Raw genomic sequence first — 11,343 nt, forward strand, 5'->3', positions numbered from 1 at the left:
AATGTATGGTTTACAATATATATATACATGTTACAAAGTTTAATGATGAATATTATTTTAATTTGTTTTGGTTTTTATGTCCTATAAAATAAAGGCCCATCAAGTTCCACGGCCCAAGCTGGAAGTGTATACCTAAGAGCATATATAGGAAGTTTTTGAGAAATGAAAATATCTTGCTCTATTATCATTAAAACTTTGAAGATGGTGAAGTGGGGTGTACCATTTGTTCCTTCTCCTTCCAGCAGGTAAGTAGACAATGCATGCTTAATAGAAAATTTTTCCTGACATAAAAATAATTCATATTTCTCTACTTTTGCATGCACTGAAAAACTTGATCTCAATTAGGGATGTATAGTTGATAACTAAGTATTTATTAAAGATTTTTGTTAGATCTGTACTAAGATGACTGTTGTTCTTAACAACAACAAAATAATGAATAGTTATATTCGAAAAATTTTTGTTATAATTTGTAGAATAATTATACCGTTGTATATAATGTTTAAGTGATCCGGAAAGAGACTCCCTTGAGTGGGCACGTCAAATCATTAAAGAGTTCGACGAAGAGCAAGATAAAATGTTAAAAACTCTCATAAACGATGAATTTCTTACTGAAGAGGAATGCATGGCTGATTATAGTGGTGAAGTAAAGTGGAGAAAGAATGTCACAGAATCAAACATGCATGGACAAAATGCACTGGTAAATATCTTGAAAAATTTAATGTATTTATGTATATATTTGTACAACTCATTTACATATCATGCATGTTATAAATTCTGTAGAATATTCCTATGGAAATATCAAAGACGTGCTTTGGAAAGACGCAGAATGCAATAAGGATGGTAGATCTTGTTGATGGAAAAGGATATCACTGCGTAATTCTTAGGGCCGGAAGGAATGAGTATGAAATACATATTGGGCTTGGATGGTACTCTTTTGCAAGAGAGAAAAAACTTAAATCAGGAGACGTGCTGGAATTCTCAATGATTCCATTTTCAGATCTGATATTTGTTCAGTTAGTGAACAGGAATTGATGTTGCTGGTCTGTTTTGATACGAAGGTACTGTGTTGGGTTGGTTTTTTTTATCTTTATAGTTTGTGTTGGGTTGGATGTTTTTTATTTTTAGACTTTGTGTTATGAATGGTATTTGTTTAAGAATATGGAATTTATGTTGACTGTGATTTAGTTTTACCTCTGTTAATTTCTATGAATGATGTTGCAAATGTTATATTGTTTGGTAACAAAGTGATTTAGTCTTAAGAATATGCAAATTTTATATTGTTTGGTATATGTGTTTTATTAAAAAGTGGATCTTTTTATGATGTAATTCTTTTAGAGCATGTTTCTGTTTCTCTATGGCTTTAGATTAATGATATATAATTGAAGAATGTGTGAATTGCAAAAAAATAGATATACATGAGTTGCATATACTATATATTGCAATTACAAAAAAAAATATTGTGCATCTACAAAAAAATCATAGTATCCTTCAAGATCTTCATTAGAAACTCCCGAACTTGAAATGATTAACGTGCATGGCGTTTAAAACTTCAAAATACTAATTGAATGGAACATTTTATTGTCCAACTATAAATTTTCAAAGACTTCTTTGAAAACGACATTCGTCGTCACCGACAATGGTTGTTTGTCTTTGTCGTGAATTAAAATCTTTAGGCCCTTTTTGCTCTTTACTCTTGATACTGCCACATAAAATTGACCATGACTGAACACGCTTCTTGGCAAATATATACCGACGAAATCTAAAGATTGACCTTGAGATTTGTTAATTGTCATAGCGTAGCATACCATTATAGGAAACTGTCTTCTGGTCATTCGGAAGGGCCATGGTGATTGAGTCGGAGTTATGTCCATTCGTGCAATGTATACGACACCACCAATGTTCTTTCCAGAAATAATTTTTGCTTCTATAACATGATCGGCCAATTTTGTAACAATGAGACGTGTTCCATTGCAAAGGCCTTCTGCTTGGTCAATATTCCTGAGAAGCATTATTGGTGTACCGATCTTCAATTTGATTTTATGATTGGGGACACCGGAAGTTTGCAAGGCATTCAAAAATTCTGGAGTTAAAACATCAAAAGATTCATTGCCGTCACCGTCTGTTGTATCAACTGAATCCGAGCTTAAATACTCTTTCTCTTGACCTGCGGGTTGACAATGTTATTTGTTGTCGTACATAATATTGGGCATGAAAAAATAAAATACACAACGAAATCTTATAAAAAAATGTTGATTACCGGGAACAAATTCTAAAATATACTGATTGATTTGATCAACAGTCTCTATGGTTCCAGCTAATATTGCCCTTGACTGTAGAAAATCCACATTATTGTAATTAACGGCAAAATTTGGATAGGTGTTTTCAAATATTGCCTCGAGGGGATCATCAAAATCAGAGATCAACAGATCTTTAGGAACGTCGATCTCTGCGTAACCATCATTTGGTTCTGATATCTTCCCATCTCCAACAGTTAAAATCCAATCTGAAAAATGTCTTAACTCTGCAGAACTGGTGGATTTTGCCGACTGCTGTAGTCGCATGTTCTTTGTGAGTTTCAAAACCTTGTAGTGATCCCATATGTATGATGAATTTATTGTAGCATGAACTATATCTGAGCGGCTGCCTCTTGGAATAACTGGAAGAATTTGCCTGAAATCACCGCCGAAGACTATTACCTTACCTCCAAATATTTTATTTGATGCTTTGGATCCACCCATGATATCCTTCAGAGTTTTATCCAATGCCTCAAAACAAAATTTGTGACACATTGGAGCCTCGTCCCAGATTATCAACTTTGATAGTTTTAGTAGATCACCTCTATCGCTCCCTTTGTTTATGTCGCATGTGGAAGATTCAAGCGTGGGAATCGGAATTTTGAATTTAGAATGCGCCGTCCGGCCACCTGGAAATAATAGTGAGGCAATTCCAGAAGAAGCAGCTGTCAGACATATTTGTTTCTTTGATCTTATATAAGAAGCTAGTGTTCTCCACATATAGGTTTTGCCTGTACCGCCGTAACCATAAAGAAAGAACACGCCTCCATTCTGGTTATTCACGGCCATCATGATTTGCTTAAATACATCCCTTTGTTCATCTGTTGGTAATTAGAAGATTATTCTTAAACAATCATAAGATACTATGCTATGCTATTATTAATTTGGTTCTACATTTATAACAAATTTCAAATGGACAATGAAGAAACCTGTGAGATTCTGATACAGCATGTTAAATTCTTGAAGTTGTTCATCGGGATTGTAGTTCCGCTCTTCGTAAATAAGCTTGTTGCCAAATTCTTCGGGAACATATCCTTGTGGTTTTGGCATCCCAGGAAAGTCGCTTAGGCTCTTACGGTTGCGTTGTAGTAGCTTTTCTATCTCAATCAATGTCAGATTGTATATTTCTTGTTCTGATAACCTCAAACCTATTTAACAGAAGTTTGCAATAGAATTATTTAAAAAATGAAGTTAATGAAGTTGATATGTAATTTTTTTTTTCAATAACATGTTACCTCTGTTGTTGGCAATAGTCTGCTGAGAGTAAAGAATTCCATCAGATAGAAGATGCCTTGTTTTGCTCCATACATGCCTTGGTCTGTTAATGCTACTTGACAACAACATGTGGACAAAAAGCAATCTTAAATAGTGGCCAGAACCCCACTGAAATGCCTCTGAAATAGCAGCTATAAATTCACGATCATCCCCAATAAAGCCCATTGCAAAACATGCATCACGGAAAGTATCGTACTTGACGTTGTTAACTATTTTCAGTTCTGAATAATTTCGAGGGCCCTTCACATGTGTAAGCATCATTCTGAGAAAGTACAATTCTCCTGTAGTTGGAGGAACCCAAATTAACCTGCCAATTGTGTAACCCTTCTGCCTGGGTTTCCACTCTCTCTTCTTTTTGACATATACAAACTTTGAAACAAAATTGCTATAAGTTAACTGTTGAGCTTCGGTGTATTTCTGATTAGCTTCAAACCATGCCGTAAACATCGATTCAGTTACACTTGGTTTCTCAAGGACATTGGAAACATTGCTGATGTCAGTATAGTAGACTGAATGTTGACCTTCGCAATGGAAGTGTAATCTTTCCACAGCTGGTTTCCTTCCATGAATGGGGAAACCATAAATCCTCCAAGATGCTTCACTTGGAGAAACATACCTACAGTTAATATACTGCTTGATTTCATCAATATCTTGACGCTCAATAGGACATCCATTTTCATTCATGACAATTGCAGCAGTTATTCGATCATAGCCTTTGTTGATGTATTTAAACAAATATTTTATGGATGTGCTTTGATTGCACCATTCCATATTAATATGAGTTCTGAACTTCAACAACAATTTTGCATTGTAAGGAACAACAAATCTAGTGTCAACCTCTATACCATTCCTAATGACAGTGTGACCGTTGTCCCTTCTTCTGTAAACCGGATAACCATCTTGATCGACAACTGTCTCAGCCCGAAAGTCTTTAGGAAAGTATTTGGAACATTTACCATCCTTCATGCATTGCGAAGACCGGTGTGCGTTTCCGCATGGTCCGTGTATCATGTGACTTTTTACCAAATTATATAAGTCTCCGTCGGTGTCCTTGTTCGTAATTTCGGCAGATATAATACGGTCAATATCAGCAGGTGTTGGATATTTGCTGGATGGATGTAGAAATATCAAAATATGAGCGTGGGGAAGGCCTCTCTTCTGAAACTCAATTGTGTACATATCTACAACAGAAAAAAAGTATGAATAATGATGGTTAAGAATCAAAATAATGTATGATCAGTTTTGAAATGAATCAATACTTACACGCAAGAACTTTGCCCATACAACTTTTTTTAGTCAAATCTGACAGTAACTCATCGAATTTCATCTTAAATATTCTCGTTATGAGGTCCGGCCGATCTGCTGGTGTCAAATTATTAGAAGCAAGTACACGTTTCAATTCCGGCCAGTTTGGATTACACGTAAACGTTATGAATAGATCGGGAAATCCAACATAACTACATATTGCCATTCCATCAAAGTAAAGTTGATCCATGTATCTGCGACTACCAACATAGGACGATGGAAGGACAACTCTTTTCCCTGTGTTTGAACCATCGGTATGTCCATTGGTTCTGATATCTGTTAGATAGTTATACTTTCCAACTCTAAGTTTAGATTGATTTTTTCTTAACCATCGAAGTCTCTCAGATTCCATCATTGTATAACCATCAACCAAAAACTGTTGAAATAACCTTCTTGATCTGATAACTGTTTGGGCCTCATTCTTTCTGGCTTGAATACGAAATGCAAACCACTCTCTAATTGTGAGTCTATTTCTTTTATTTGCTTGCTCCCACGGAACATCCTCATTGTCGGCTACTCCAGTCATTGATTCTGAGTTACGTCTATTGTTGGAATCTTGATTACGATGTCTAATGTTCGGCCTGTAACCATCTTCGCCATAAGGGAAAAGCAATGGATATTGAAATCCCAAATATGATGTATGATATTCATCTATTCTTTGAAGTTGTCCAGTCTGTTTGTGCATTATTATGTCCCTCTTCTCAGCAGTGTCAACATCACCAACAATTAGAGCAGCAACTTCAGAAACAGTTGGTTGATTATAAATTCTTCCATCGGTGCGTCGCTCGGAAATAAGACGGAGCTTTAGGTCAGAAACATTGCCTTCGGAAAGTATATCCCTTGCCATCTTAAAACTCTGGGCATGAACATTGTGTTGATATAACATAGAAGAGAGTTTTTTCACTATGTCAAGATCTATTCCGTCTTTTGTCCTGCAAAGAATGAAAACTCAAAAATGGTATATGGTCCATATCGCATAAAACAGAGCATATTATTATACACGAAGTAATTAATAAACATACTTGAATCTGTTTACTCTATGCTGTATTTCATGTTCAGTATCATATATATAGAGTTGTGCAAATCGGGGATTTTGTCCTGGCAATGGTAACATGCTACCTATACGATGACATGATTGTCCTTGAATTCGGTAATTTGGAGGACCTCTACCATTGTTAAAACGGTTGTCCATTTTAGCACCCGGAGACGTAAATGCAAACATCATGTTGAAAAGACGTATTTGTTGTTGAAATAGTTTTGATTCAGGGTTTGTTTGGTCAAACAGCAGTTTCTGTAACACCGGTGGAGGTTCTCTCAATAGAGGAATTTGAACTTTACCATCCCCGCAACACATTGTGAACTTAGGACTTAATGTTTGCCGACACTTGGTCTTCCTTTCTAAATACCACATGTTTGCACCACATTTTGGACATTCAAACACTGGATCACCTATGTCGTAAAAATCTCCTAAATGAATGCACAGCTAAGTTAACAGATGAGAGGATGTTTAACAATATAAATTTACTGACAATGATTACATTATTGTTACAAAACCTGATGGTAGTGCATTGACCATTACAGCTTGATTGTCCATATCTTCTTCATCCTCGTCCATAACCATGCTGTCATCTGAACTCCAACCTATGGAAATTGATACATGCAAAGTTAATTAGAAATTTGTTAAGTGTTTAAATTAATTGAGAATGTACATTACCATAAATAAACCATACTCTCTGACGAATCATCATGCATATTATCCTCTTCGTTGTCATCTTCAAAAAGTTCATTGATTTCAGTAGTATGTAATGGAGAGTTTTTTGAAGATGTAGAACCACATTCACCAACAACGTTATCAAATCTATTCTTTAAATTCGTCCCTCTCATATTGATGTTTCTGCATGTAACCACTCTTGGACGTTTTTTATTCAACGAATTTCCAAGACTACTGATCACTGAGGAAGCATGAGTTTTCTGCAAAGTTGTTATAACCGAATTGCTGGAACTTGGAATGTTCTGAGAGATGGTAGAAAATGGAATTCTTGCATGAGCATTATCATGACTACTAATTGGGGTAGTCTTGCCTACATTCTCCTTCTGCAGTCCATTCAATTTCTTTGCTCTCTTGGATTGAAGTTGACGTTTACGATGAAGTCTTGCTTCTGCTGATCTTTTTTTGCTTAACACACTGCTAAACCATTTATCTTCAAGAGCCTTTTGATTCAGACCATCCATATTTCTGGTTTTTTGGTTTGATTATACACATTTTCGGACAAAGACTTGGTAGGAATATAAAGCCATAATATATGTATGTTTAAGTTATGTGGATATGTAATAATTATAGTAGGAGTTGATATTAGCAATGATGCCTTTGTTTGGTCCTTTAATTTCATCTGCACGCTTAGCATAGTCATAAATTAATCTCTTTCATACACAATTTTGTTTTGATATTGTAATGATTATCATTCTTGGCATTACACGTTAAGTGTCATTAAACATCCAAAGCATGATAGAAAAGCAATGATGATTGTTTATGTGTGAAACAAACTTAACTTGTCTAGTTTCCAAAGCATGTAATAAATGAAATGAGTGAGTAAGTGGCTTGAGTAAAAAAATGGAGATTCTTGAAAATATTTCATGAATAAATAAAAACTATTATAAGTTTAGTTTCAAAAATAATGGAATAGCAAAAGTTATATTGGTTGATGTGCATATCTGTTTTTGAAAATATTAATAGGATCATGATTTAGTAATTCATACAATATTTAAATAGAACCCTAAATATGCAAGAAAAAAAAAAGGTTCAAATTAAACTTGTATAATTTAGTTATTATGATTTTGTAAATAAAATATATAGATTCTCACCTGCAGCATATATTAGAATCATATTATGTAAACTAATATGATTAAGTAAAAGTAGAATTGGATTGGGCATAAATGTAAAAATATCTAACATCTATCTTGTCCAATAGTGAGAAACAAAAAAAGATATAATTTTGAATCAATACAACCAAAAAATTATGTCATAACACTAAATTCAGAATAACACATTGATTAAAATTGAACAAAATAATTCCATGGCAATCTCGAAATTGAAATTAAATAAAATGCTTGAATACAAATACTACATGTTGTCCAAGAGTGAAAGCTTTGTTGGTAGAAAATGCAGTACCACAAAGTAAATAAAACAATACATCCCATAAATTTAACAACCAGAAAACATAAACCATAGGATTATAAGTTCCAACAGATTTGTGCTAGTATGCATAAAATAAAAAAAGTTGATGAAGTCTTCAAGCATTTGGTTCAATCTTCACTTTTTTGGGTGGCTTGGTTCCTGAATATTGTGTAAGTCCTAAAAGCTGACAATCCGATTCTTCAGCATCAACACCATGAGAAACACTCTTTGATGGGGTATTGGCCAAACTCTTCTCATGATCATTTTCTCCAAATGCAGATAAGGACTCCTTCGAATGTAGTAAACAGATTTATTAAAATATTGAAGAAAATACATGTTTTGCATGAAAACATTGCAATTATCAAATAACATACCATGGAAGTATCAACATGATCAGCAACAGCATTTTGAATGGGAGGAAGACTATGAGCCTGTATTATACAATAGGATATTATTAATACAGTTGGATTTCAGTTAATTTAAGATATTCAAGCGGATTACTATAAACTGAAAAACCTCATCAGCAATATAATCCTTTTCAATTTGACTGACAAATTCTTCATCATAAGAAAACTTCCAAACAGATGCTTGCCCAAAGTTTGGCTGTACTTTAGCTCTCAAAGCCATTTTCTTCTCCAACAACATGTCAAGCTCGTCAGGATAAACCATGGGATCATCTTCACCATTCTAAAGTTTAAAAAGAATGTTAGAAACCATATATTATACTATTTTACAAAGAAACTAAATTATTAACATACCTCTAACATTGATTTATGCATGCTATCAGCAGATTGTCCTATAATCTGCTCACAGTCGGCATCCCAAAATACAAACCGGAACTTTGATTCACCGTCATAAACATATATATCAACTTTGTACCTATTACATAAATACATACCAGTATAATTAAGTGATCTTAGACAAAAAGGATTAAAAGGTCATAAATAGAAATAATGTCATCTTAACAACCTTGGTATGGGTTTGTGAACATTTTCGCCACACACACACACTAGTATGGATTGTTCAAATCAGTAGCCTTCACAGAGCACTTTGTGCATCCATAGTAAAACCAACCATGCTTGGATACATAAAATTTCGTGGTAGTTCCAACAGTAACACATAACATGTCCTAAAAATAAAAATAAAAGCATTACAAATACATATAGATAATTGTTAACAACTTGAAAAACCATTTACGAATTTCTGAGTTATACTTGTTTGATTTTGCAGAATTGACTCAAAGGAATGCACTTTGCCTTATGAACAAATTTTTCAAGTGTTGTAAACTGAGATCCACCAGACCAAAGAGACATGGATTTGGTAGATTGCGAAGGCTTTTGGGATTGCTCATTTGCAGGCAACCTGGGAATATTATAATAAATCCATGCTATAATTTGGAATCAACATGAAAAACTAATTGAAATAAAAGACTGCCTAATGTTAATACTTTGACAAAAACTCAGAAATCTCCTGGATGTCTTCGTTGATTAGCAGCTTTGAACCACTCCATGCATTGGATACTGATTGAAGAAAAAAAAAAGTTTACAACATTGTTGAAAAAATGTGATAAGGCAACAGCAGAAAAAAATAAAATAAAAGCAAACCCTGAGAATCCTTGATCATTGCATGGGTTAGTATGATGACAATAGCACCCGTGTTAGTTGGGTCATTATAATATTCCAAAAACTTAATACCATAGCTCTCCCATAATGTGCAGTTAATGATGTCACCGCTGAGATGTTAAACCAAGAATTGGATTAAGAAAAATTTACATTGAATCATAATAATCGAAAAATAAATACTGAAAGAGGATTAAGGGTAACAAATGTACCTCAAATCTTTGAGACTGAGGGCCACAAATGTCTTCTTTCCTGGAGTGTTTGATTGCATATTGTTTATCTCATGTACAACACCTATAATATCTGCAAAAGAGATCAAATATGGCAAATGTTATAAGTAAATGGATCCTTATAAGAAGTAAAGGGTGCTTAATGTTTTTTTCTACCTTCAAGTCTGTTAAGATGACATTTGCCTGCATTGATTTCGCAAAACTCTTTGAAATAATACTTCAGAGGAGGAATATTTTGTACATCCATGTGTTTCATAGTCGTACCACCAAGGAACACGAATTTCTTTGAATGGTCACACAGCTTCCACTGAAAATCGTTATCAAATACAGTCCCGTTGTTGATTATGCAAGTCATATTCTCTTGAATTCTTGATTTCCACTTATCTGTATGATCAGCCCGAATCAAAACTTGAATTCGATCACCCTAACAACAAATGTAAAATATGGTTAATCCCAGAAATCGCTTGCTAATAATGAAAAAATGCAACATTAAACGAAAATGAAATACTTATACCGCAGCATCCATGATAACCATCTCCAGATGTTCAGCACCCTTACTGTTAACAACGCTCCATACATCAATAATTCGAACAGCCAATCTCCATGTTTCCTTCTTGTCGCTGATGTCTTTTATGCAGTCAAATTTACGACTCATATTCTGCAGAAATGGAAAAATAGTTAGATTAAAACAATAGTCGTTTAGAAAAACAACTAGCAGTGTGGCATGGAAGATGTATCGCAAAATCTACGTGAAAAGGAAATACCTAATATTAATGGGCGGAAACAGGAGAGGAAGATATGCCAAATGTAGGGTTTGGAGCTTGAAACTAAAAGCCATAATATATATAGAAGGATGATAGAAGAAGTGAAATTTTCTTGAGCAACCAAAGAGAAAAAGCGTGCAAATGGTTTTGCTCTATTCCATGCAGCTTTGCACAACTATCTACAAAAGCATGACAGACAGAAATATTAATTATGGAAAAAAATTTGGACAACTGAAAAGTAAGGCAATGATTATGGGATACATTTTTCTAATTAAATTAATTAAGGTTTGTGCAATTACCGCTGTGTCCCCGATTATCACCCTCAAATTGGTGATTAGAGGGTTAATGAGAGAATTTCATATGTATTGTACTTTATTATATTAAAAGTAGATTCCATGATGGACAAAACCCACTGCAAGGCTTCGCATCACTTCCTTACTTTGTTTAAGTTTGAGCCTTTATTAAGTGTTTTGAGATGTTTTTTGGTTGGGTGTCTTTTAAGGGGGATTTATTTGACTTGAATCATGCCTTAAAAGTTTAAGTGTTTAGAAATTAGAGAAATACATCAAAGCCTACGCCTCAATCATTTCTCTAAATAGCGGGTAAGAACATACATCGAGGCCTACGCCTCAATCATTTCTCCCACTATGTAGAAAAGAACGTACATCGGGGCATACGCCC

At 34.3% G+C, this 11,343-nt stretch overlaps 2 protein-coding genes across 2 annotated transcripts in view; both read right to left on the minus strand.

Annotated features, from left to right (window-relative positions):
- Positions 1-1,586: 1,586 nt before the first annotated feature.
- On the minus strand, positions 1,587-7,106 carry LOC131649966 (uncharacterized). The gene is made up of 8 exons (XM_058919706.1): positions 6,605-7,106; positions 6,429-6,515; positions 5,897-6,341; positions 4,833-5,806; positions 3,530-4,750; positions 3,224-3,442; positions 2,258-3,115; positions 1,587-2,164 (listed from the first exon to the last, which is right to left on the minus strand). Exons 1-8 carry the CDS (start codon positions 7,104-7,106, stop codon positions 1,587-1,589), a joined length of 4,884 nt encoding a protein of 1,627 aa, XP_058775689.1.
- A 1,058-nt stretch (positions 7,107-8,164) lies between these two features.
- LOC131649967 (uncharacterized) overlaps positions 8,165-11,343 on the minus strand; it is a 5,592-nt gene continuing 2,413 nt past the window's right edge. Inside the window, exons 6-17 of the mRNA XM_058919707.1 lie at positions 10,413-10,556; positions 10,055-10,322; positions 9,881-9,971; positions 9,654-9,781; positions 9,497-9,569; positions 9,264-9,411; positions 9,124-9,178; positions 9,019-9,058; positions 8,808-8,928; positions 8,566-8,736; positions 8,424-8,480; positions 8,165-8,338 (exon numbers count right to left, since the gene is read on the minus strand). Coding sequence (XP_058775690.1) covers positions 8,165-8,338; positions 8,424-8,480; positions 8,566-8,736; positions 8,808-8,928; positions 9,019-9,058; positions 9,124-9,178; positions 9,264-9,411; positions 9,497-9,569; positions 9,654-9,781; positions 9,881-9,971; positions 10,055-10,322; positions 10,413-10,556 — 1,470 coding nt within the window. The remainder of the gene's footprint in view (positions 8,339-8,423; positions 8,481-8,565; positions 8,737-8,807; positions 8,929-9,018; positions 9,059-9,123; positions 9,179-9,263; positions 9,412-9,496; positions 9,570-9,653; positions 9,782-9,880; positions 9,972-10,054; positions 10,323-10,412; positions 10,557-11,343) is intronic.

This window comes from Vicia villosa, linkage group LG2 (assembly GCF_029867415.1).
Source record: "Vicia villosa cultivar HV-30 ecotype Madison, WI linkage group LG2, Vvil1.0, whole genome shotgun sequence".
Taxonomy (NCBI): domain Eukaryota; kingdom Viridiplantae; phylum Streptophyta; class Magnoliopsida; order Fabales; family Fabaceae; genus Vicia; species Vicia villosa.